The 25,476-nt window shown below is 42.0% G+C and overlaps 2 protein-coding genes, 2 non-coding genes and 1 pseudogene across 9 annotated transcripts in view; 3 read left to right on the top strand and 2 right to left on the bottom strand.

Annotated features, from left to right (window-relative positions):
* LRSAM1 (leucine rich repeat and sterile alpha motif containing 1) overlaps positions 1 to 8,324 on the bottom strand; it is a 33,127-nt gene extending 24,803 nt beyond the window's left edge. For 2 of the 5 annotated variants that reach the window (XM_072632495.1, XM_072632498.1), the window contains exons 1-5: positions 8,243 to 8,324; positions 6,190 to 6,295; positions 3,498 to 3,554; positions 2,455 to 2,499; positions 1,047 to 1,124 (exon numbers count right to left, since the gene is read on the bottom strand). In XM_072632495.1, coding sequence (XP_072488596.1) covers positions 1,047 to 1,124; positions 2,455 to 2,499; positions 3,498 to 3,554; positions 6,190 to 6,295; positions 8,243 to 8,289 — 333 coding nt within the window. In that variant the 5' untranslated portion in view covers positions 8,290 to 8,324. Of the gene's footprint in view, positions 1 to 1,046; positions 1,125 to 2,454; positions 2,500 to 3,497; positions 3,555 to 6,189; positions 6,296 to 8,089 lie in introns of all 5 variants that reach the window. The other 3 variants (XM_072632499.1, XM_072632496.1, XM_072632497.1) reach the window with 3 other exon arrangements.
* A 21-nt stretch (positions 8,325 to 8,345) lies between these two features.
* RPL12 (ribosomal protein L12) lies at positions 8,346 to 12,509 on the top strand. 2 transcript variants are annotated; one of them, XM_072632500.1, is made up of 7 exons: positions 8,389 to 8,537; positions 9,547 to 9,620; positions 9,959 to 10,057; positions 11,122 to 11,203; positions 11,488 to 11,574; positions 12,252 to 12,364; positions 12,455 to 12,509. In XM_072632500.1, exons 1-7 carry the CDS (start codon positions 8,501 to 8,503, stop codon positions 12,458 to 12,460), a joined length of 498 nt encoding a protein of 165 aa, XP_072488601.1. In that variant the 5' UTR covers positions 8,389 to 8,500; the 3' UTR covers positions 12,461 to 12,509. The 2 variants fall into 2 exon arrangements, with proteins under 2 accessions (XP_072488602.1, XP_072488601.1); XM_072632501.1 differs by lacking the exon at positions 9,959 to 10,057 and having other exon boundaries at positions 8,346 to 8,537.
* On the top strand, positions 11,279 to 11,410 carry LOC140521848 (small nucleolar RNA SNORA65). Its single transcript, XR_011973128.1, has one exon. It is a non-coding gene; the product is annotated as a small nucleolar RNA SNORA65 (small nucleolar RNA).
* On the top strand, positions 11,762 to 11,891 carry LOC140521849 (small nucleolar RNA SNORA65). Its single transcript, XR_011973129.1, has one exon. It is a non-coding gene; the product is annotated as a small nucleolar RNA SNORA65 (small nucleolar RNA).
* On the bottom strand, positions 12,472 to 21,989 carry LOC140518508 (coatomer subunit zeta-1 pseudogene; annotated as a pseudogene).
* Positions 21,990 to 25,476: the final 3,487 nt, after the last annotated feature.

Below are 25,476 nucleotides of genomic sequence, written 5' to 3'. Positions count from 1 at the left end.
TGGGGGAAAAAACATTGGATGGAGACTTTAGCCTGCTCATTGCCATCCTTCAAGTTCCAGCTCAAACTGTATCTCCATCATGAAGACTTGGCATGCCCAGAATAATTTCTCTCTCCTCTGAAATCACTAGGGTTGGTAATCATTCATTCCACATTGAATCATGCACTGCCTTGTGCTTCATATACTCTTATTTGTGTTTGTTTTTTAACTTTTCATGTGATGTTTTTCCTTCCCTACTAAATTGTAAATTCTTTATCCTTCAAGATCAGATCTCTGTTATCTCCTTTTTTGTATCCCCGCACAATGCCTGGTACACAGCAGACCCTCAAAAAACACATAATGACTAACCATAAAGAATCAGTCATAGAACCTCTGAGGAGAGAGGGACCTCTGAGGTGAGAGAGACCTCAAGTCACCCCAGCCAACTCACACCTGAATAAAAAATATTTCTGCCACATCCTCAACAAGTGTTTCCTGGCCTCTCCTGGGACACCTCTGATAATGAGGAAGCCCCTGCCTCCTGAGGAAGCTCGATCCCCTTTTCTACAGCTCCGTTTTTTAGGAGGTTTTTCCTTCGGTCTGACTGAAATCTGTCTCTGCAGCTTTTAACTGTTGCTCCTTATTCTGCCCCTTGGAACCAAGCAGAACAAACAGCATCCTTCCACAAGGCAATTCTTAAATGACTATCCCATCTTCTTTCCACAGCTGCCCATCCTCAGTTCCTCCACTAGAGCCTTTGCCGGCACTATCCCTCAGCTCCTCAGCATCTATATTATATAGACAGATGTCTATATCGTACATTATCACGTTTGGGGAGAGAGAATAAGCAGACTGCGTGATAACAAGCCCAACTAGGATAGGCTTCCACTGCATTTTACTTTTAAATCACCCACAGATTTAGTTCATTCCCATTCTTGTTGCCAGTCACTATAGCTTGTACCACATATATGTGGAAGTTGGCAGAGCTTTATTAACAGTTAAATAAATGAAAAAGGACCCTGGTCTCGGGCCAACATCAAGGTTCTAGAGGAAAACTGGCATGTTACCTTGATTGTTCCAAGGTTCTGGAGGCTGCAAGATTTGGGAACCAAGGAAGTGAGGAAATTTGTATGAACAATCAACACCTGCGAGGAAAAAGGTGGAATAGTTTTACAGCCTGAAGGGCTTCAGGAAAAAAACATCAGTACAGCCTAAGATGGAAAAGAAAAGTATGTGTCCATTTGAAACCGATATCCAACCTCAGCATCCCAAAATTTAGCACTAAAGGGGCTTTGGAAACTATCTAATCTAGTGGTTCTTAACCTGGGATAGTCCATGAACTTGGTTGGGAGAAAAAACAAAACTATACCCTTATTTTCACTAACCTCTAACTGAAATTGAGCATTTCCTTCAATTATTTAAAAACACTGTTTTGAGAAAGAGTCCACAGGCTTCACCAGACTGCCAAAGGAGAACAGGACACACAGGGGTTAAGAAGCCCTGATTTAGTCCAGTCTCCACACTTGACAGACAGAAGAGGAAACAGAGGCCCGAAGGAAGAAAGGGGTTTGTCCTAAATCACAAAGCAAATTAGTAGCAGAACCACAACTGGAATCCTGACGTAGAACGCTTTCTCCACTCTACTACACAAAACCACACATGCAGCATGATGGAAAGGGGACCAGACTTGAAGTCAGAGGATCCAGGTTCCAATCCTGGCTCTGATGTTTGTGTGACCACAGGGAAGTCACCGTGGCCTAGACCGCCATTTTCTTATCTGCCACATGAAGGGACTGGAATGGGTCATCTCATACACAAATCAGCTGGAGCCTTGACCTGCGCTCCTGGAAGGATGACCGTGATCAGCAACTTTACCTCTGTAGTCAGATGTTCCCACAAATAAGCCACCAAACTAATGCAGAATTTCTGTCTCTGGCAGACCTGAATCTCTGGCAGCTCACTCAATCTCTGCTTAAATACCTGCCACGGTAGGGAGCTTGCTGCCTTGTTTCAGTTAAAGAAACGCTGAATTTGGACCAAAGTTAGGTGTGTTTTTCTGAAGTATCAATGGCTTTGCTCTGGTCTCCTTTAGGAGATGCTGCTTAAGACAAAGGAAAAATTTAAAGAGGAATGACTCAGGGGCAGGTGTCTGGGCCAAGAGTTGAACTAGGAGAGGAAGCAGTACGAGCACTAAATTGTAGTTAAGAAACCTGGATGCAAATCCTGACTCTAATATACGTTTGTCATTCACTGGGTTTCAGTTTCTTCATCTGTAGAATAAAATAGTGATATTTGTACTACCCACTTCACAGGGTTGTTACATTCGAGAGAAGTTCGGTATAAACCTTATAGACCAACAGAAATGTGATTTACTATTATAATGATTATTGTTAATCATAATCAGAATAACATAAACAGAATAACAATGAGGTTAAAAATCATATTTAAATACTACCAAAATTAAGACTTTCTCACCTTCTTCTGAAGTACTTTGCATGTTGAAAAAACCCCGAATGGGATCTAATGAAAAATCAAAGGAAAGAGTTAGCTCCCCACCAAACATCCTTCCATTTAATTTACTCTGTATACAGGATAGTAAGTATAGTATGCGTGCAGGAGATGAAGCTGAGAAAAGAGTTCACTTGGGAAGGAAGCAGCCAAAGGTCTCAGAGATGCACATCTTGAGAGAGTTTGGGGCATGGTGCAATTGTTGGACATGTGTCACCAGTGATCAAGCATTTTAAAAACAGCTTATCTGAGGGGAGGAAGGAGGAATGAAGGGAGAGAATCTAGAACTCAAATTTTTAAAACTAATGTTAAAAAACTGTTTTTACATGTAACTGGGGGAAAATAAAATACTAAATAAATAATTTTTTAAAATAAGATAAAATAGGGGAGAAATATCTGTGTAGTTAGTAGCTTAACATGAAGCAAAATTATTGATCGATATGACAAAGCTTAGCATGCTGGCAGAGTGTCTTTATTAATAAATTAATACTCCTAAGGCCAACCAAGGAAACCCCAGCATACATTCCCTGAAGCTTATTTGCAGGAAAAGACCTATAAGAGCTCTGGTCTAGACTTCTTTAGTTTCACCTTAAGAAAAGCCTTGAATGTCTCTTTTGTGACTTCCAAACTGCCTGTGGGAGCTCTCTCTCACCCTGGAGTAAAACTGTAAAGGGTCAGAAGGCCTCCAGTAGTCTAAGGACAGAGCAAGGGTTTCTTCCCACTTTGGAAAGGATTTGCAAAGGCCTCCCAGAAACAATCCATGTTCTTCCAGAAATCCAAGAGCTTAAGTATAAACTCTTCTAATTTTGTGGTCATTTTAAAGCATGTCATTGTCAAAGTATCACCTCTAATTTTTAGTTGAGGAGAAAATTACCAAAGTCTCAAGATTCCTATCTCATTTTGGCAACTTCAAAAAAAAAGATTAAGTTCACACCTGTCCTTATTGTAAACATCAGATCCAAAAAATAAGTCAGATAAAACACATAACTCAAACACCACCACCACATTACCTCTGAGAGCTCACATCTAGAGATGTCCAGAATGTCGTCTGCACCAGCTTCTTTTGCCTAAGGGAAAAAAATTACCAAGCAATCCTTCAATGTTAGCTCATTTCTGACAAAGTTTAAAGCAAATTGGAAATCTCTCACAGAATCATAGAATTTTGGATCTGGAAAGGACTTTAGAAATCATCTCCCTAATGAGAAGAAGGCAAGGCAAGAAGTCAGTGCCCAGGGTCACATAGTTAGTCAAACAGACCAGAAATTATAACAAGATAACTTTCAAAGGGGTAAGTAAAACAGTAATAGAGGTGAAAAGAACTCATGAATTATATGCTATGAAGTGATGGGAAATAAGGAGTTATGTATAAATATTATTAAAAATACCTGTGATAAAGTCAACCTTTAATTGAACATCATCTACCTTTGCTTCTGTAGTACCTAACACCGCATAACAGGGTCATAGATTAAAACGTGAAAGGGACCTCAGAGATCACCCAAGCTCAAGCTCCACATTTTAACAGAAGACAAAAATTTAATTCAACTAATATTTGTCAGGTGTCCACCATGAGTAATGCCAGGGATAACTCCCATTTACAAGGTGTGTTACAAAGTGCTTTTCTCACAGTAAACTGTGTGTGGTAAGTTTTGCAAGTATTATTTCCCCATTTTACAGGTAAGGAAACTGAAGCTCTGAGAGGTAAAACTGTCTTGCTCAGAGTCACACAGCTAGTATGTGGCATGGTGGGCACTGAAACTCCAAAACTGGTACTCTTTTCACTGCACCATGCTGCCTTCTTATATCATCCCAACTCACGGGGCTGTAGTGAGGAAAGCTCTTTAGAAACATTACCCTAGCTTCTCTTTCTCCTCTTCAGACACTCAGAACAAAACCAATCCATTCCCAAGACCTTCAATTTTCTTATTTAGTTCCTTCAATACCATTTGAAGATACTAAGGCTTTAAAGAAAGGGTACTTGTTCCTTCTTCCCCTATTGGAATGTTAGGATTTCATTATCACACAGCTCTTTCCCATTGCTCAAATAAATGTAGTTTTCTAAGTTTCTCTGGATTCAGGTATTTGTATTTCAAAGTTCCTATTGAGCTCTAGTCTTTTCATCAGAAGTGCGTGAAAGTCTTCTATCCCAATAAAGGCCAAATTTTTCCCTTTAGGACTATACAGAGCTTCATCTAGGGTAAGTTATTCTTGGTTGTAAACTGTTATCACTTGCCTTTTGGAATAGCATATTTCAGGATCTGTTGTCTTGAAGGGAAGCTGCCACGTCTTTATAGTTCTTTGGTATTTTTTAACTGCTTCCTTCAGGATGTTTGCAATGTTTTGTCTTTGACATTGGGAGCTCTGGACTTTGGCTATAACATTACTGGGACTTTATCTGTTGGCATTCCTTTCAGAAAGTGAGAGGTAGATCTCTTTACTTTGCCCTCTGGGTACAATAGATCTTTTTTTTTTTTTTAAATCATGGTTTTCAGGGAATCTAATGATTGTTAAATTCTCTTTCCTTGACTTGTATTAATAATCTTACACTGTTTTCTATTTTTTCAATCTTTTGATTTTGTTCCAATATTTCTGCTGTCTCATGGATATGGATTTGATCTAGTTTAGTTTTTAAAGTCCACTTCTGAGACAAAGAAGTCCCCATTTCACTTTTAGATAACTCAAATTACAAAGGAGCTTTTCCTTATATCAAGATGAAATCTATTTTTCTGCAACTTCTACCCACACAAAATTCTAGTACTATCTTTCTGGGGCCTTATTAAATAATTCTAATCCTTCTTTCACATAACATCACAGATTTCAAGCTGGAAGAGACCTTAAAGGTTATTTTTTCCCACCCCTTTATTTTAGATGAGGAAACAGAAAATCGGAGAGCTTTAGAAAATTGCCCAAGGTCATAGCAAGTGACCTTGGCAACAAGTAGCAGTTACTGAATTAGAACCCAGTCCTTAGACTTCAAATCAATTGGGCTTTTCACTATGCCACATAAAGCCATGATCTATCCCCCACCCCAACAAGTCCTTCCTTCTCTAAGCTAAACATGATGGCTTCCTTCATTGATGCTCAAGCTTATCAATGTTCTTTCCAAAATGTAATGCCCCGAATTGAACTCAATAATCAAGATGTGGTCTCACCAGCAGTAAATTCAGTGGAACAATCACTTTTCCTCATCCTGTACATTGTACTTCCATTAATAAGGGAAGGGAGAAGAGGGAAGAGAATAAGCATTCATAGAGGGCCTCCTACATGCTAGGTACCGTGCATATGACCCTCACAGTGATTCTGTGAGGTTGGCACCATTATTATTCCCATTTTACAGCTGAGGACACTGAAGCAAACAGAGGTTAAATGACTTGCCGGGTCTGGGGCCAAATTTGACCCTGAGGTCTTTCTAACTCCCAAGTTCAGCTCTCCATCCACTGTACTACCTAGCTACCTATTAATGCAGGGAAATGTCTACTTCCTTTCTTTCTTCCAAGCTATGAACAACTCTAAATCCTACTTGAAGACAGCTACCAAACTTATCACCCCACCCTGCCCCAAGTCTTCCATTCTTCAAAGGAAATATCCCCATTCCTTTCAATTGAGGCTCATTCTCTCTAGCTCACTGCAGAATCCAAGTCATGGCAGAGTAACAGAATATAAGTCTGACCAAGAGGAAATAATGAGATCAGAATTCATACTCACCAGGCACATCTGGTATTCAAAGCGTTTCCGAGCTTCATCATTGGGTTTTCTTTTTCGGAAAAAGAGAGGCATTCTTCCCTTTCCACCAGAAGTAGTCACTGGATCTCTATGAAGTGATTAGAGAAATCAATAATACAGAAAAACATTTTTAGCTAATTCTGGTCCCTGAGAACCATTTATATGTGTCTGTTGTCTCACTGGATAGAACTGTCAAACAATAACTTCAAGGATCCTGAAACTCATCACAGTAGGATTCTGAACTCAAATTAACAAATATTAAGTAACTATTATCTGTATGGACCCTCAAGCTCATATGCAAAGTGTTCATTGTCCAGTGACCATCAGCCAAAGGGGTGTCTTGTACATAATATGTTCATAATGACAGTGACCTCCACTGGAACCACCAAGAAACATAAGAAACCAGTCTAGCTAAGGACGGCCAGGCTCAGTACCAGGTTGGCCAAGGTAATTTATTTTTTGGTCAAAAAAAAAAAACCTCAGGAAGACTGTCTGCTAAGGATATGAGGATTGCAATCTATGTCAGTAGAGGGACCATCCTCACTTTAAAAATTATGGATCCTTGAAGTTGAAGACAACATGACCATGATGTATTAGGCTGGTTCATTCATTTATGAGTTCAACAAGTATTTGTTATCTACTGTGTGTAAAGTGCTCTGTGTCATTTGGAAATGAAGAGTAAAGACAGCCAAGTTCTCTAATAAGGTGGAATTAGATTGTCTCTGAGGTCGCTTTTAGCTCTATTTTTCATCTGGGGTTTTCTTTGCAAAGATTTTTTCTTGGCAAAGAGTGGTCTGCCATTTCTTTCTCCCACCTGATTTTACAGATGAGGAAACTGGGGCAAACAGGGTTAAGTGACATGCCCAGGGTCACACAGCTACTGTCTGATGCCCCCCCCTGCTGTATCTACTTTCTACAGCTAGCTGCTGCCCCCTCCCCAGCTCCCCCCCTTACAATCTGTTAAGGAACTGACTGAAAACTCCGATCCTACTCATTCTTCACATCTCCTCTACACCCCATTCAATCAATCATTCAATAAACATTTAGTAAGCACCTTCTCAGTGCCAGGCACTGTGCTAAGTACTGGGAGATACCAAAAGGGGCAGAAGAGAGTCCTGCCCTGCAGGGTTCACCATCTAACCGGGGAAGGCAGCAAATCCATACAGATAAGTTACATCCAGAAACACAAGGCATAGACGGGAATGATTCACAGAGAGGGAAGGTACTAGAGTGGAGAGGGGCTGGGAAAGGCTTCCTGCTGAAGGGGAGACTTGGAGGAAGCCAGCAGCTGGACTAGGGAGCGGGGCCACAGGACAGTCTGCACGGACGCCTTCTTAAGAGGACAGGTCACAAGTGGACAGACGAACAGGGACCACCTGATCTGGCAGAGGAAGGGACAGGATCTGCCCAGGGTCAAAGGGTGGGTTAGTAGCCGAGGAAGGACAGCTCTGGTTTCCGTACTGCGGGGCTGCAGCCCCCGCGTCTGCTTACAAAGGTAGGAAGGACAGATCGATGCTGCCGAGCACCCCCCACCCCACCCCACCTAGGGGCTGGCAGCGGCGGACAGCCACACCTAGGGATGTCCAGACAGGTGCACAGGCTGGGTGGGCACCGGGGCAAAGCTCCACCATCTGGGTTCTGGCTAGCCCGGCCCAGGAAGCAACTCCCGGGTGCGGGGATGGAGCGAGACTGCGGGGTGTCTGGGCTGGCCCGGGGAGAAGGGAGGACCCCGCAACTGAGGAGAGGTGCAGGGGGTGGGTGCGGAACCCACGGCTGGAGGGGGCAGTAGTGGGAGACACCGGGGCTCGGAAGAAGGCAAGGACCGCCCCGTCAAAGCCCCCCGCCCAGCCCACCAGAAAGGGGGAAGGGGTGTAGCCGAAACCTGGATCTTAGAACCCCCGCCGTACAGGAGAACGAAACTCCCAGATAAGAGCGGGGACTAGATCTCGGGGAGCTGTGACTCCGGGGACTGGCGGGGGAAGGGTCGGTCCCCGCCTCCCCTCCTACCCCGCGAGAGGCAGCAGCCGTAGCTCACCGCGATCGCCGGCTTCCCAGCCACCAGCTCCCGCCCACAAGCAACATGGCCGCCGGAGCGTCAGCGGCAATGCTACGGCGGTTCTCGCGACACTTGGATCTTCCTATATCCGGCGCTACTCGGCTCGCTTCCGGCCTTTTGGCTCACGGCTCGTGGTGGTGAAGGTGCAACTTGTTTCGGTCGTCCCGAATCCGGGTTCATCCGACACCGGCAGCCACCCCGCAGCGTCCAGGCCAAGTCTCCACTTTCGTCGCCGCCATGCCGCCCAAGTTTGACCCTAATGAGATTAAAGTCGGTGCGTCTCAGGGCCTGGGAGGGAATGGGAGAGCCGGGGCCTGCTTCTCTCGGCCAGAGTACCCCCAGCCTCCCGCCGCGCGTGCGCCCGGCTCTCCTTGTGCTCCGGTCAGTTTCTGCCCCTGGGCCACTCAGCCTTCCTTCCCCGTGGGGCGCTCCAGGTCTGTGGGACCCCCTCCCCTCTTCCCTCCTGCCCCTCGCCTCCGTCTCCTAACCTGAGCGTCGCGAGCTGGAGTGGCGAGGGTTCGAGGGCCTGGCTGCCTCCTCTAGGGCTTGTTGTATTATGAAAAGCTGGGGGTGGAGAAGAGGGCTGGGTTTCTAAGCCCACACCTGGAGTGGACAGGATGCCGCTTGGGATCTCCCCTTTCATTCCTTTCGATATTCGCCCGGTTATTTTAAGTTAAGGGCACTTGAATCCCCGCTGGCTCTCGAGCCGAAGGAGACCCCAGAGCTTGTCTCGTCCCTTGTTTAAAAGATATAATTCAGCAGACGTTTGGTCAGTGCTGAAGATAGCAAGGGACACGAAGTCATCTTTGTCTCTAAAGGCCTTGGGATAAAGCTCCAAGTGTGGAGTTCTACCAGGACACATCTATCAGATTGTGAGCTCTGAAGGGCTGCGTACCTGATACGCATGTAATAAATGCCCTCTGAGCTCCGCAGGGCTGCGGGCCTGGTGGCAGCCTGGTTTGGGGGTCGGGCCTGTACCTTACCTTTGTAGCTATCACGCAGGCTATGCCTTACCTCCGGAGTATGGAATGGGAAACGCTCTAGAGGGAATTTCTTTTAAAGGCCACAGTCCAGACCTTGGATATCCTAGAGGAAGAGGTCTAGAGTGAGTAAGGAATCTGCTCACCCAGGGTAACATGGCTAATGCCAGGAGCAAACTCTGTCAGACCGTCCTGTGTCTAACATGCTGTATTGTATCTGGACGCTGCAGAGTCTTGTAAGTCAGTATTATAAGCTCATCTTTTTTAAAAGGTCTTAATCTTTGTTTTTGTGTTTTTACCTAGTGTTTTTAAGGTGCACTGGTGGTGAAGTTGGTGCCACATCAGCTCTGGCCCCCAAAATTGGTCCCTTAGGTTTGGTAAGTCATTGTAAGGATATTTTGTATTGGATAGAAAGCTTCTTGTTAGTTTGATGATTAATAGTCATAGACGGCATCTGATGTTAGCGTCTCAAAAGCACATGCCTTTGTTTGTAAGAGAGACTGAAACAAAGTAAACTGATTACTAGGAATCTTTTCTTATTGAATCTTATTATCTGTCCATTTTAGAACATCATGTGATTTCTTATGGTTATAGAACAGAATAGGCCCTCCATATCTTCCCACCCACCTCACCCCCTCCCAGTTTATATCTAGGCAGGCTATTATGTGAGTGTTTTAGGATAGTATAATCACTTGGTTCCTTTTTTTTGCTTTAGTCTCCCAAAAAGGTTGGTGATGACATTGCCAAGGCAACTGGTGACTGGAAAGGGCTAAGAATCACAGTGAAACTTACCATTCAGAACAGACAGGCCCAGGTAATTATTTTGCTAGGTAATTTTCTCTTGTTAATATTGAGCATTGTAAAGGATATAATCAATTCACAAATGAACAATAGCCCCCTGCAACAATACCTCTGAGTGGTAGCCACTGAGAGGCCCCAGTCCTGATGGATATGGGTAGTTTAGTGAACTTTAATGTGATGGCAAGCAAAAAGTTGATACTGTCTTAGACACGGTTTGGAGAGGCATTAGCTTTTAGGTTTGAAGAGATCCTACAGGCCCTATTCTAACCACATCTGGATTACTGTGCTTAAAGGCAAAATTGGCTTGCTTTTCAAGTAATGAAAATATGGAAAGATTACATGAACATAGATGACAGGACTAGGATCCAGAAAGAATTTGACAAGCTACATGTTTGTAAAGGTGAACCAATGTAAAGTCTAACACTTGGACTTTTTTTAAAAATCCAAGTCTCAGGCTTTAGATCTTTCTCTATTAAATGGAAGTTTGGGGGGCGGGGGTGGAGGTATGCAAGTCAATGCCATGTTGGGCTGCATCCAGGACTGTGGAGGTGATAGTTCTATTTGTTAACCTTTGCTTTGACTGGAATCATTCTGGTATTTTATGGTCAGTTCTACCTGCAACGTTTTGTCAAAGATAGTAAGCTAATGAAGTTGTCTGGAGGTCATAGATTCCCCCTCACTAAGGCAAAATCTAGGTAATTGTTTACCACATGTAATGGAGAGCTTTGTTCAGGTGTGCCTTGGCCTGATATTCCCTGGCCATTTATGATATTATATGTGAATGAGGTGGCACAGCACAGTATATTGAAGGGAATCAGGAAATCTGGGTTTAAGTCCAGCTAGCTGAGGCAAGTTATTTAACCTCTTAACTTCGTTTAATAGATTCTTTGTAACCTTAAAACCTGATAGGGGTGTGAGATAGGATTCCTTCCTTGGATTCATCCATGTTAGTGGAGACTAAATTCAGGCGTGCCCAAGAATATTGCACTGACTGATGACAGGATAGTGACTGATGCTGGGGAGCAAAGTGTTGGAAAATATACATTTGGAAAAATAAATGAATTTGTCTTTCTTTAGATTGAGGTTGTACCTTCTGCCTCAGCCTTGATCATCAAAGCCCTAAAGGAACCTCCTCGGGACAGAAAGAAGCAGAAAAATAGTGAGTTGCTTTTCTTCGGGAAAAGATTGAAGATATTCCCTGTAAACTTGTGGGTTTTGATTTTGCCTTCAGCCACCCGCCACTGCACCTGGTTCCAGTGTTATGTTGGCTGGTGCAGTCCAGTGGTGAGCTGAGAGAAAAACCCAGCTTAGGAAACAGGGTTATTCTGCTTGTGGGTGACTCTGTGCCGAAAGCTTGGGAACAACAAGCTTGCATGTAAGGATTCATATCACCTTAACTGTATGGTGGGACAATTAACTGAGTCTTGTGTGTGTTTTATATAGTTAAACACAATGGAAACATCAGTCTCGATGAGATTGTCAACATTGCTCGACAGATGAGGCACCGATCCTTGGCAAGAGATCTCTCTGGTAAGAAAGCCATACAGTTACAAAGAAACACACCTTGGGTGTTGGTGTGCTGTTAGGTACTGTGAAGACTTAAGATACGCGTGACAAATTTTTAAAATCAGTGCTTTGTGTTTTTGAGCAAGTATCTAATAAAGTCATGCTGGGGAGGAAAATCCTTTGTATTTGTGTGAATGTTTGCCTTCAGCCACCCGCCACTGCACCTGTGTCCAGGTTGTTGGCTGGTGCGGTCCAGTGGTGAGCTGAGAGGAAAAACCCAGCTTAGGAAACAGAGTTATTCTGCCTGTGGGTGACTCTGTGCCGAAAGTTTGGGAACATGAAGCAGCAAGAAATTGTGTCTACTCAGGGCTCCAAGACACAGGTCAGCTTTGTCAAGTATTAGGTGTGGATTTATTAGGAACATTATTAAAGAGTGGTTTGTAAATGTATTGAAACAGAAGCAGTAATCTAAGTCTGTTTAAGGGATGAGGGTCTAACTGGAAAGGTCTTAAATTAAGTAGATTTGAAGATTAAGCCATTTTTGAAAGTTTACTTGTAATAAATGATAAATTATTGGTGGTTAAATTTTAAAGCAAGAACTCAGAGGGCTTTGTTCAAGCCTTGTTCTCCCTGCAGAACACTAGGTTGAGTGAATTGTAGGCACTGGGAGCTTAATATTTTATTTTCTCTTTTTGTTTTAGGAACCATTAAAGAGATTCTTGGAACAGCTCAGTCTGTGGGCTGCAATATTGATGGCAGGCATCCTCATGATGTCATTGATGACATCAATAGTGGTGCTATTGAATGCCCAGCAGTAAGTATTAATTTAGCTCCTTAATGATATTTTAACATTATTGGGGGCAAATTTGATGTAAAACTGATGCCATTTCTCTTCTTTCCACAGAGTTAAAATGCTACAAAGGGGAGACTATTGCAATAAAGTTAACATTTGACAACAACAGAGACTCTTCGTTTTTCCATCCAGAAAATTTTTGTGTCAGAAGCTACCACGAATTCTGGGAAATAACTGTTAATTTAATTTCTTTACCCCTCTTGCTCTGCAGCAACTTTCAGCTACTTTGCAGTTCATTTGGAGGAGGGAAAGTAGTGTTAGAAGAGCAGGAAAGTTGTTGAAGCATCTTAGTGGGACTGAAAATTGAGGGAAAGGACTAGTTGGACAAGCCAAAATTTCCCCAAAGGTGAGCAAAAGTTGTCATCTTTGCGAACTTAGTAGGAAAGATTGTGCCTGTTTGCCTTAAAAACCTTGAATGTGGGGTATTGGGTATGAGGGTACCCTTAATACAAACGCAGGACAGTTCAGTTAATGGCAGTAATAGCTAGGATTCAGGAAAAGAGATGTTAAAGGAATAACCTTTGGCTCGAGGTTTTTTTCACAAATCGTGTGGCTTTATTCTAGGGTAATTTGTACATGGTCAAAAATTGCATAAAAGTTTTATATTCTATTTCTTTGTGTTTAAGAGTGAATATTGCTGTGTAGTGCCTTATAAGTGGGACTTGGGAATCAGGATAGAAGTTTCTGGGCCTAAATGGCACTCTACATACTATTTACCCCATGGTGAGCTGTGTTTGGAAATGTACAAGTCTAGATCTGACCGAGCCTCTATAAGTCCTTGGTCCTGATATCAAGTGATGTTATTTCTATTCTCTCTGCCCCGGGACTTTGTTTTAGGGGAAGTCATGTCTGCCTGACTTACAGCCTCCCATTCTCAGGATGGTCTTTTAGAGCTGGGATGGATTTTAAAGATATTTTATCAGCTTGAACCTTTTCATTTCACACATGAGAAAACTGAGTGAGCAGTGCCCATGATATTAATATCCTAATTCTTGGAAGAGTATTTCTGAAGAAAAAATAAATTTGTCCCTGTCTGCAACCATTATGTATATTATAATTAATAAAATATATATAAAATAAAACCTGACATTGCAATTTCAGACATGACCACAGGGTGGCAGCACTTGCTCATACCTGTTGACTTTAGTCAGCAATATCAAGGATGGAGGCTTCCTTCTGGTTGTTGGGAAGTTGAAACGACTGGAGGGTAACATTCTCAGCAGGTGTACCCCAGGATTGTCAACGTATCTGAACCTTGAAAAACAGCAGAAATTAGTGTAGCACTCATTGGGGATTGATATGTCACTTATGTAGGCTCGAGTTAATCCCTTTTGCTAAGTCTGGTGGGTCATGGTAGGCCATGTCTGCATCCTTTTTTCTTAGTGCCCATGTGATACATAAGACCATACTTCAGGTTCACTTCTGACTCGTGGGCCCCTGAAGGAAGAGACTGGTTTCTCTACCTGGAGTTGGTAGTCAAATTGTGTGGATTCCTACCACTAAAACAAGATAAGAAGCTTCCACAGGTAGATAAAGAGGAACTTTTAAGTCATTTGGTCTATCATAAACCTACCCCCAAAACTTAACCTTGTTCTTAGTTCTGCATTTTGGAACCAAGTAGAACAAACTGCATTGTCAATTATTTCTTAAATTTGAAACTGTTCTTAGGAGCCCTTGCCCTTCACCATGCAATTCATGTTCAAGCTATGTATCCCACTGAACAGGTTAGTTTTTGTCTTCATGGCGTTTTTGTAATAGATGTGTATTGAAATAAACAGACTCATCTGTATCCAGAAGGATCCTGACCCAACTCCTCCATTTTATAAAAGAGGAAATAGCTCTAGGGAGTTGTTAAACCACAAAGGCAAAGGTTCATTGATTTCAGAAAGTGCTAGTGTTAGCTTTGCAGAGTGACCTACTTTATTTCCTCAGAAAACACTTGGCAAAAATAGAGCAACATTTACTACTGAACAGGTTTGACAAAGGTTAAATAACATTTTGAGCTTTTCAGAGGAGATAGTAAATGCATGATCCTAACCTGTCTACTGACATTCATGGATCCCAATTCTTTCAAACAATGTGTCAATGCTTCCCACCCGTCCCCACCTTTGGGTTTCTAAATTAAGTATGTTCATTTTTCCTTCATCCACATAACTGATTTTTTTAAAAAGTGAAATCGCCCAGAACCAAGTAAAGATCTACAGAGTGCTCCACTACCTACCTCCAAGTCTATAACTGGCTACCCTGGATCTGATGACTCAACCAATTCTTAATTCAGCTAATGTCATCTGGCCACATCTCCATCCTGTCCATAATGGTGACTGCTAAAATGTAGACACTATAGTGTGCATTTTTCATCTTCTAAGATAATGAGTATCCAAAAAAAGATTCTAATTGAGCAATATTTGAGTCAGACACTACAGCAGATGTTGGGGATAGAACACAAAATAGTCCTTGCTCTCAAGGAACTTGTATTTTACTGAGGAGGACACAAAATGTGGTTATAAGTACATATGGGAAAAATAACCATGTAGAGGAACCCTGGTGTCAGAGACAAGAAAGATGGCAGCATTTGAGCTGATCCTTAAAGTTTACGTAAAAGTTCCAAGAGAAGTGTAGAAAAAACATTTTGGGGAATCAGATAATTCCTGCAAAAAGTACTGACAAGGAAATGGCAAGATAGAGCAGTTTGGAGCAGTGTGCATGAGGGAGGGGTGATTAGGTAAAAAAACCTGGAAAGAGTCTCGAAGGCAGATTGTCAGTAAAAATTAAGGGGCTACTATGTGCTGGGCCACAATTCAAGAAGAGGCAAAAAAGGTCCCTGCCTTCAAGGGGCTTAAGATCTGAGGGAGGCAATAAGAAAGATACAAGCTGTGTACAGGATAAATTGGAGATAGTAGAGGGAGGGCATTACACTTATGGAACTGAGAAAAGCCTATTGGAGAGAGGATCTTGGATTGTGAAGGACTTTAAAAGATGTGTTTATACTAATGCAAGAAAACCAGTGAGAAGGCTCTTGTCTAGGAGAGATGATGATCTAGATCAGGATAGGGAATCAGATAAAAGAGATGTGGAGATAAAAGTCAACCGAACTTGGCAACTGATTCGATGGATGTTTGTAAGAGCAATGGGAAGCTTGGAAGAAGGGAAATGAGTTCTTTCTTATGTGTGTGGCAATATTGGATTGGAGATGTCCCAACGGTTAGAACTGCTGTCAAAAGAAGTGGAAAATAGAAGGAAAGGTAACAGGATGAACAGAGCAGTCCTACAAAAATAGTGTTAGAAGCTTGAAAAGTCATAGAAACTAGTTGGGGTTTGTTTGGGGGGGAGGGAAGACCACAAAGTTATACTGGAGGAAAGAGAAGGATTGAACTGATTGCCGTGGTGAGCACTCAGCTGCCTTTGAGTTACCAGGTACAAATAAACTATGTCCCAAAGTACTGAAAGAGCACATGACAGGATTGCCGAACCACTGTTGGAAGCAATACTTCACAATCTCCACACCTTTTCATTGATTGTCCCTTGTCACCTAGAATGTTCTTTGTCTTTATTTCCTCTCTTATTCCAATATAGCTGAAATACCATCTTTTGCACATAAACTTTCCTGATCCCCACCCCTACAACTACTCACAATTACCTTGTACTTTTGTGTGTATAGTCTTCCCCATTAAAATATAAGGCCCTTGAAAACAGGCTATTTTACTTTTGTCTTTTTATCCCCTGTTCTTAGGCACAGTGCCTAGCACATGTTTGCTCGGTCGTTTTCAGTCCTATCTGACTCTTCATGGCCCTATTTGGGGTTTTCTTGGGAGAATCATTTCCCATTTCCTTCTCCAGCTCATTTTACGATGGGGAAACTGAGGCTAACAGGATTAAGTGATTTGCCCAAAGTCAGCATAGCTAGTGTGTGATGTCAGATTTGAACTCAAAAAGATGAGTCTTCCTCAATCCAGGCCTAGGACTTTATCCCCTGTGCCACCTAGATGCCCCTGGCTTGAATATTTAAGATACATTTAAAAAACTTTATTTCCAGTTAACCCAAAACTGCTTTTTCTTTACCTCCTTCACCACCACCAACCTCCACAACTGAAAAGGATAAAAAAGCCTTTGTAATAAATATGTATAATTAAGCAAAACATTCCTACATGTCCAAATTATATGTCTGCCTTCACTCTGAGTCTGGAAACTGTCTGGGGGTGTCTACCACGTTAAGATAAAATTCAAAAACATTTCACAGAAGGTGGGAGAAAGAATTTTGAGCAATTTTTCTGAAAAAGATCTAAGTATTTTAGCTAACCAACAGCTCAGTATCAAAATCTAATAGGGCAGCTCCAAAAGGTAATGTGAAGGGCCAGCAAGGTGGTACAGTGGATAGAGCACCAGTCCTGGAGTGAGGAGGACCTGAGTTCAAATCCTACCTCAGATACTTACTAGATGTGTGAGCCTGAGCAAGTCACTTAACCTTGACTGCCTCAAAACACACACATAATCCAGCTAATGTGATTTGGGTTCACATTAAGGAAGGCATCATTTCCAGGAATGAGGAAGTGGTAGTCAAATTGAACTGCCCTGGTCAGACCATCTGGAATCATAGGTTTGGTTATTGTACTTCATCCTCTTCCCCCAAGTTTAGGAAGGACCTTGAGAAAATATCCAGGGTCAGACAACCAGGATGATGAGTCCACATCATATGAGGGTCAGTTGAAGAAACTGGGTAGTTAACCCGGGGAAGACAAGACTAGGGCAACATAAGAGCTGTGTACAAGTCTGACAGTCTGTTGTATGGAAGAGGCCCTCAGGGCAGAACCAAGAGCAGTGGGCAGAGCAAAGCTTATCAACAATTGAAACTATCCAAAAATGACATTGTCTGGCTTTCTCCTCACTGGGGGTCTTCAAGCAGAGATTTGAGAATCATTTTTTAAGTTAATGTTATAGTAGGATTTCTTTTGTGGATGAATTAGACTAGAGAGCTGCTGAGATCCTGAGATCAATTCTGAAATTCTATGAAAAACATAATTAAGTGGAAATATGGGCAAGGCAACACCAGTGTAGAGGATATAGGTGGCTTTGACATCCTGGATGATGAAGTTCTGGAGCTGCTGAAGGATACCACACTAATAAGGATGTAGTTGGAATGAATATTGTGGCCTCTGAATACTTCCAACCTGAGATACATGACTTGGACTTCAGGTCTCCTGATGACCCTAATGGATACATCACCCTGATGAGCTTGGGAACCTGGATAAGACCTCCCTCAAGGATGTCCTGATGATATTTATTGAGATCCTTTTAACCAGGATGACTGGGGAGCGTGGAAAGTATTCACTGCCACCGTAGCAGAGAAAAATCTCAAAGTGACCAACAGAAAGCAGGAATAAAGCTGTGAATAAAAAATCCTGCAACTGCCTGCAGCCCAGAGTTAACAAGATTGGCTCTGTGGCTCTAAATCTCTGCAGGCATGCAAGCTGACCCAGTCTAATGGATGGGGTGTAATGGTTTCCCATTGCTCTGGGGAGACCAAAGATACTATCATTGTAGACCTAGTGGTGAATCTCTTCATTGGACAAATCAAGACTGGTGCCTCCAGCCTATATGAATGTCTGGCTACGTATAATTAGATTCTCAGAAAAACTGCTTCTCTAGGCTAAATTCACTGGGAGTATTTCAGAAACCCTCAGGCTAAGTAAGTTCTGTGGCCTGGAGTGACTGAACCAATTTGACATCTGTTCCTCTACTAAAATGGGCAGTTCCAACACCACATCAGTTGTATTTGGGAAGGAAGTGTCATGGGGCTCTACTACTTAACTCCCCTCTCATTTGTGGTTCCGTGACTACGTACCTGAACACCTGGAACTCTGTTGAAAACAGTTTTGTGGTCTTATGACTGGGATAAAATGACTGTTTTTCCTCACCCTTCTTCCTGAGATGCTCATGTGCTAGGTCCTTTGTGGCTTTTACAGACGAAAGTATTTAGTAATCTGGAGGGAGGGGGAAGAGAAGGAAAATTCGGAAGTTTTTTGGGAGCCTTCATTCTCCCTTGATTGAAACTTTCTCTCAGACCCAACAAGAGACAGGGGAGCCCCTGTCTTTTTTCTTTCTTAGTTTTTTTTTGGAGGGGAGATGCTTTATTCCCAGTCTTTTTGCAGAGTAGGGTCCATGGGCAGCTGCCCCACCCCCATTTCCCACAAGCCTGCCTCTTCCCCCATCTCTTCCTCCAGGTCTTGTTTTCTACTCAGAATGTGGCAAATTGTGGGTGGAAGAGGATGGTAGCTTTGAATGTTTCAGACTTAGGACAATGACACCAGAAAGAACAGAAGCCTGTTTCTTAAAGGGAGCCAATGATATATGGAGTCAAGGAGAAAGGTCTCACTGAAGGGTGGTGGTCGATCTTCCACCTCCCCAGGGAACCTCAAAGCTCACTGATTTAGCCCAAGGTGACTGTATTTGACAGAAACTTCACAATGGGAAAACAAAGCTCAAAACCAGCCCCCTCTAGTGTCCTTGAAGACAGATCTTCACCTTACCCGAGCCAAGTCTCATAAGGGTAGTTCTAGCTTTTTCTCATTGCCTCTACCCCCACATACACACCCACACACCTCAAAAAAATCCTATATCCTGCTGCCCAGCAGACCTGAGGAAAGGTCAACAAGATGGGGAAAGGGTCTATAGACACAAGGCTGAAATATTTGTCCCAAATGTGTGGGATCATGATGGGGGCTAAAGAAACCCAAAGAATGAGAGCCATAAATCTAGCCCCCACCCAAATTCTGAGCAGAAAATCCATCTTCCAGAGACTGGAGGCTGAACTTCCTCATCCAGGAGACTGGTTGTATCTCAGAATTGTGGAACATAGTGTACAAGACCCCATTTGTGTAAAGAGTGGAGATTTACGGTGGATTGACTAGGAAATAAGGACCCCCAAGATACACTCTCTCCCAGGCCACAGAACAGTTTGGGTGTATAAATTGGGCCTAGAATTGGGGTTAGGGAAAGTTATAGTGAGTAACTGAGGAAAAGCAATGTTCAACTCTACTGCCACCCTCCTCTCCCAACTACTATCCCATCCCAATTAGAGTTGTCAGTAGCTGTCTTGCCTGCCTTTCCCTCCCTAAGCTGCTTTCCTCCTTTCTTTAAAAGGCAGGAATAAGAGGAAATACATGAGAGATTGATAAAATCTGGAGGCCTCCAGATACAACTCTTCCCCTTCTCCTTGTCTCAGGATGAGGGCCAGGGAACATACAGGATGAGACCAGGATGAGGAAAACAGCATATTCTTCCTAAACCTTTGATCTGGGGGCACCATCCTTGTCCCCCTGTTCTATTCCCAGCTTCGTCCCATAATGCTACTCTGTGTACCACTTCTAAATGTCACTCTGTAGAATCATCCCTCCATCTCTGATCTCATCTACAGCCAGGAAGAGTCCTTCCATGTTCTCTAGCAGTACTCACTCCTCAACATCTGGCTCATAGAATGAGTGGCAGTTCAGAATAGCCATTAGCGTCAGCTCATTTTCATAGGAGCTGCCAATCAGGTAGAAGTAGAGGTCAATGCTGCCTTTGTATGCCAGTCAGTCCTTCCAAGAGGGCAATCTCACTGTCAGTCTGGTGGGTCTTGTTGGAAATGTTCTTCTCAAAAGCCCTTTGCTCCTAGACACTGGAGTAGGTGTCTTCATAATACTTGACAAAGAGCCCCTCTCCACCATCGTCCAGAATCACGATGACTTTGACTGTGTACAAAGTAAACCCTCGAAAACAATAGCACTTAATAAAATCCAAGATGCAATAAGAGAAAGGGAAATTCTATTCCAAATAACTACATAATGCACAAAATATCTGGCGATCAATCTACCAAAGTACATAAATTATTTGCATAGATTCAATTACAAAGTACCCCTTAAAGAAATAACAACTTAATTAGCTGGAGGAATATTTAGTGTTCATGGCTGTACCATACCAATATAACAAAAAAGACAATATTACCAAATTTAATTTATAGTTTTAATACTGTACCAATGAAATTGTCAAAGGGATACTTTACAGAACCCAATAAAATAATTTTAAAATGTATTTGGAAAAATAAAAGACCTAGAATATCAAAGGAAATAACAAAAAGATGTAGAGATAAAGGAGGAATGGCACTTATGGATTTCAAATTATTCCATAAAGAAGCAGTCATCAACACCATCCGGTATTGGTTAAAAAATAGAGATAGGTCAATGAAACAGACAAAACAATAACCCAGTGTTCCATAAAATGGAAGACATAAGTTACTTAGGAAAGCTCCTTCATGCATTGAAATGAATTTAATTTTAAATGGTTATCCCACAAGTTAGTTGGTTGTATTGATGTTCAATGTTAAAACTTCTAATAAAACATTTAACAAATTTAATTTTTTTTTAAGATGGGATTTTGTTTTAGTTAAAGAACCTTGGGATCTTTTAAAGAGTTGTATGATTTCCAGTCTCTAATACACAGTAGCTATGTGACCCTGAGCAGATCACTTAATTTGTAAATGCTCTAAGACTAGTGGCTGTTGCTGTTGTTTCCAACTCTTCATGACTCCAGGGACCATACTACCCATGGGCCTTTTCTTGACAAAGATACTAGAGTGGTTTGCCTTTTCCTTCTCCAGCACATTTTACAGATGAGGAAACTGAAACCAACAGGATTAAGTGACTTGCTCAGGGTCATATAGCTGGCAAGTGTCTGAGGCCAGATTTGACCTCAGGTCTTCCTAATTTCTATCCACTGCACTACCTAGCTGCCACATTTCCCTTTCTACCCATGCTATTTTGATGGTCTTATTCATTCTCAGGCCTTTTTCTAGCATCTTCTATGCAAGTAAATCCCAAATCTACCTTCTTGCTCTAAGTTTTGGAAGAAGTCTAGCTAGTATAGGAGTTAGCAGAAATGATGTGTGATTGCATTTAGAATGTGTCTTTTTTCAGGACAACTATGTAATGGCCCATCTGATTATTTTCTGAGATTGATCTGGTTAGGTTATGAATTTCTTGTTTGTTAATTTGGTGAGTTTCTGTGGAGCAGTAGCAGCATAGTGCTCTTAAGAATTATCTGTGATAATTTTCTGGATTTCTTTGATCTTCATCATGATCTCTCTCTTCTAATTTCTAATTTTGATGACTTGGACTCACTCTCTTTTTATTAGCCAGAGTAATTGACAATTGTGTTCATCTTAAAAAACCTCCTAGATTTAGTTACTACTTTAAATGTTTTCTTAATTGTATTGTATTGATCTCTGATCTAATCACATTTATTTCTCTAATGTTTTCTCTTAGTTTGTTGTTTTGTTCCTTTTCTGAGTGTATTATTGACAGTCAGTTCATTGCTTTTTTCTCCCTCTCTTATTGATATAGGCTTTAGGAAGTTGGAATGTGCCTCTGAGTACTGCTTTGGCTATTTGCCAAAGATTTGGATATCTCTTAGTGACATTATCTGTGAAACAATTTTTAAAATTCTTTTTATAATTGTGTTTTCTTTTAGCTATTACACTCCCCTATACTCTAATCCAGTGACACTGGCTTCCTTGACTCCTCCTAACTGGCAATTCTCTCTCACTGTCCTCCATGCCTGGAAAGCACTCCCTCCTCACCTCTACCTCCTGACTTCCCTGGCTTCTTCCAAGTCCCAGCTAAGATCCCACCTTCTACAGGAAGCCCTTCCCAATCCTTCTTAATTCTAGTGCCTTCCCTCCATGGGAATCCCTCCATTTCCAATCCAGTCTGTAGATAGCTTGCTTTTGCAGAACTGTTAGCATGTTGTCTCCTTTACTAGACTGGGAGCTTCTTGGGGTCAGCGACTGTCTTTTGGCTTTTGACTTTTTTTGTATTCCCTTAGCACAGTGACTGGCATATAGGAGGCAATTTTAAAAATGTTGACTGACTGTCTGATAGTCATTATTTACTTTTTTCATTTCCATGGGGATGTCTACATCTTTTATTCATTATCTAATTATTTAGTACTAATTTTAACGAGTGATAACTGTAGCTAATGGAACCCTTGGCTTTCCATATTTGTCTTTATCTCTATTATGACCCAGCAGATGGACAATTTTTGCATAAATTCTGCAAATGCCAGAATAAAAGGGCAGAGAGAGGGTAGTAAACTCATCCTGTGAGATTTCCTTGATAAGATAAATTCTTGAAGGGAAAAGAATTGCTTTGACTGTTAGTTCCTGGGCTTAGTCGAAAGATCTTTCTGTATTGTAGGCTTTTGTCAAGCTGAATAAAGCCTCTCCTTGATAGTTGTCAGCTCAAATGTTTGCAAGGGAGCTCAAAACACTTTCCCTTTTTATAGAGAACTTCTGTTATTTCCTATAGAAACCGCAGAAGAGAACATAAGACAAAGAAAGATTTGTGTAAGAGATGTAAGGTGTAAAAACAAGATTAAGTTAAAAACATAGTTAAATTCAATCTATGTGTAAGTCCAGAGATTGGCTCTGAGCAATTATGAAATGTTTATTTTTGGCTTGTTGCATTGAGACCACATCATATGTATTAGGCTTAGTTTTAGTAATACTGTTTAGCTTTGCAGTTTCTTATCCATCCTTTTGTTAGAATTATCATATGTTTGGATTGTATTAAAGTAGTAGGTGCTCCATGTGTAAAATGCCCACATATAGCAAAGTACCAAATGCTCCATTTATCAGTAAACATTTATTAATTGCCTACTATTTGCCATTACTGTGCTAAGTGCTAGATCACAAAGGAAGGCAAAAGACAGTTCCTGCTCTCAAGGAGCTCAAAGTCTAACAGAAGATATTATATGCAGCAGCTATGGACAGACAAACTGTGTGCAGGCTAAACTGGTGATGATAAACAGAAGGAAGGCACTAAAATGAAGGAGGATTGGGAAGGTTTTCTATAGAAGGTGAGATCTTAGCTGGGATCTGAAGGAAGACAAGGAAATCAGGAGGTAGAGATGAGAGGGAGAGCATTCCAGGCATGGAGACAGACAGAGAAAATGCCCAGAGTCCAGGGATGGAGGGTCTTGTTCAAGGAATTGCAAGGAGGACAGTGTCACTGGATGGCAGTGTACATGGATAGGGGGGTAGGGAAGTATGGAAGGGTAGAAAGGTGTTTTCGGGAGGAAGATTTTGAAGGGTTCAAACACCAAACAAAAGATTTCATATTTGATTCTGAAACCAATGGGGAGCCACTGAAGCTAATTGAATAAGGGGGTGACTTGATCAGATTGTGTGTCAGGAAGATCCCTTTGACAGTGGAGGGGAAGATGGACTAGACTTTAGTCTAGAAATATCAAATACACAACACTCCCAAGAGCTTCCCAAACCAGATTAAAATGTAAGTGGGAAATAGTTAACAAAATAGATTAAAATACAATAAAACAGAGATAATGTTAATGTGGGGTTTTCTAAGTCAATGTGCTGCCCACAGAGATCCTTATGTATGTTTAGTGGTTCCTATTTTCTATTTGAGTCTGATGTCAGTGGAATAGAGTAAGGAGAGATTTGTGACAGGGAGATCAACCAGGAGGCTATCATAATAGTCCAGGTGTGAGATAATGAAAACCTGTACCAGGTTGGTGGCTGTGTCAGAGGAGGGAAGGGGGTGAATTCGAGAGATGTTATAAAGGTAAATCCGCAAGCCTTGGTAACAGATTAGACAGGAGTAAAAAAAAAAAAGTAAGGAATCAAGGATGATACCTAGACTGTGAGCCTGGATGGCTGGGATGATGGTGATACTCTCCAAAATAATAGAGAAGTTAAGGAAACAGAGAGGGTTTGGGAGGGAAGAGAATGAGTTCAGTCCTGGACATGTTGAGTTTAAGACATCTATGAGACATCCAGTTTAAGATATCTGAAAGGCGGTGGGAGATGTGAGATTGGAGGCCAGCTGAAAAGTTAGGGCTGGATCAGTAGATCAGTCATCAGCACAGAGGTGACAATTGATTCGATGGTAATTGATGTGGTTATCAAATGAAATAGTAGAGAGAAGAGAAGGCTCAAGACAGAGCCCTGTGGGATACTTATGGTTAGCAGGTATAACCTGGATGAAGATGCAACAAAGGAGACTGAGGAGTGGTCAGATAGCTTGGAGGAAAACCAGGAAAACCTAGAGATAAGAAGAGAGTGATCAAAGATGTCAAAGTCTGCAGGAGATGAATGAGGATGAGGACTGAAAAAAGGTCATTTGGTAATTAAGATATTGTTGCTAACTTAGGAGAGAATGATTTCTGTTGAATGAGGAGATTGGAAACCAGACTAGAGAATTAAGAAGAGTGAGAGGAAAGGAAGTAGAGGCCCCTATGGTAGACAAGGAGCTCTGTTGTAAGCTCAAGTTGCTTAGCCACAAAGGCAGGAGAGATAAGGGGAAATAGCTAGCAAAGATGGTTGGATCAGAGGGTTTTCTGAGGATGAAGGAGACATGGGTATGTCTTACAAACATAAGCAGTAGAGAAGCAGCTAGTAGCAGGGAAAGACTGAAGAGTGAGTAACTGGGCATGATAGAGGGAGAAATCTGAGGAGATGGGATGGAATAGGGTCATTTATTCATGTAGCAGGGTTTGTCTTAGCAAAAAGGGCCATCTCATTATGTGATAGAGGTAAAGGAAGAGATGGTGGCAGAACATATATGAATGATATGATATGAGGGGAGAGAGGAGTCCTCAGTGAATGGCTTCAATTTTTTCAATAAAATATGAAGCAAGGGTCTCAGCTGAGAAGGTGGTAGAAGGGGAAGCCATAGAAGGTTCGAGGAGGGATGGAAAGGTTTGGAAAAAGTGCTGTGACAAGTGGGACAGTGAGTTAATTAGGGACGTGTAAAAGAATTGCCTTGCAGCAGTGAGGACCCAGAGGATATCATGTAATATAAATTTGTAGGGGACCTGGTCAGCCTGGTTTCATGATTTCCTCTACCTTTGAAAAGTAGCCAAGGCAACAGATGTTGAGAGTGATCCAAGGCTGAGTCCTGGCAGGGGAAAATCTGAAATGCAATAAAAAAAACCAAGAGACTCAAGAGAAGAGGACAGCATGGACTAGCTCACCAAGAGGCCAAGATGGGAAAGGGAGGAACCTATAGCTAGTTCAGGTTTGA

Source organism: Notamacropus eugenii, chromosome 1 (genome assembly GCF_028372415.1).
Source record: "Notamacropus eugenii isolate mMacEug1 chromosome 1, mMacEug1.pri_v2, whole genome shotgun sequence".
NCBI classification, from domain to species: domain Eukaryota; kingdom Metazoa; phylum Chordata; class Mammalia; order Diprotodontia; family Macropodidae; genus Notamacropus; species Notamacropus eugenii.
This window is presented reverse-complemented; position numbering and strand designations above follow the sequence as displayed.

Bases quoted from the DNA above. Each gene is read 5' to 3' on its own strand.
- RPL12 (XM_072632500.1), top strand. From the start codon at position 8,501: ATGCCGCCCAAGTTTGACCCTAATGAGATTAAAGTCG. The intron at 8,538-9,546 runs GTGCGTCTCAGG...GTTTTTACCTAG, and splicing joins CCCTAATGAGATTAAAGTCG to TGTTTTTAAGGTGCACTGGT. The intron at 11,575-12,251 runs GTAAGAAAGCCA...TTTTTGTTTTAG, and splicing joins CTTGGCAAGAGATCTCTCTG to GAACCATTAAAGAGATTCTT.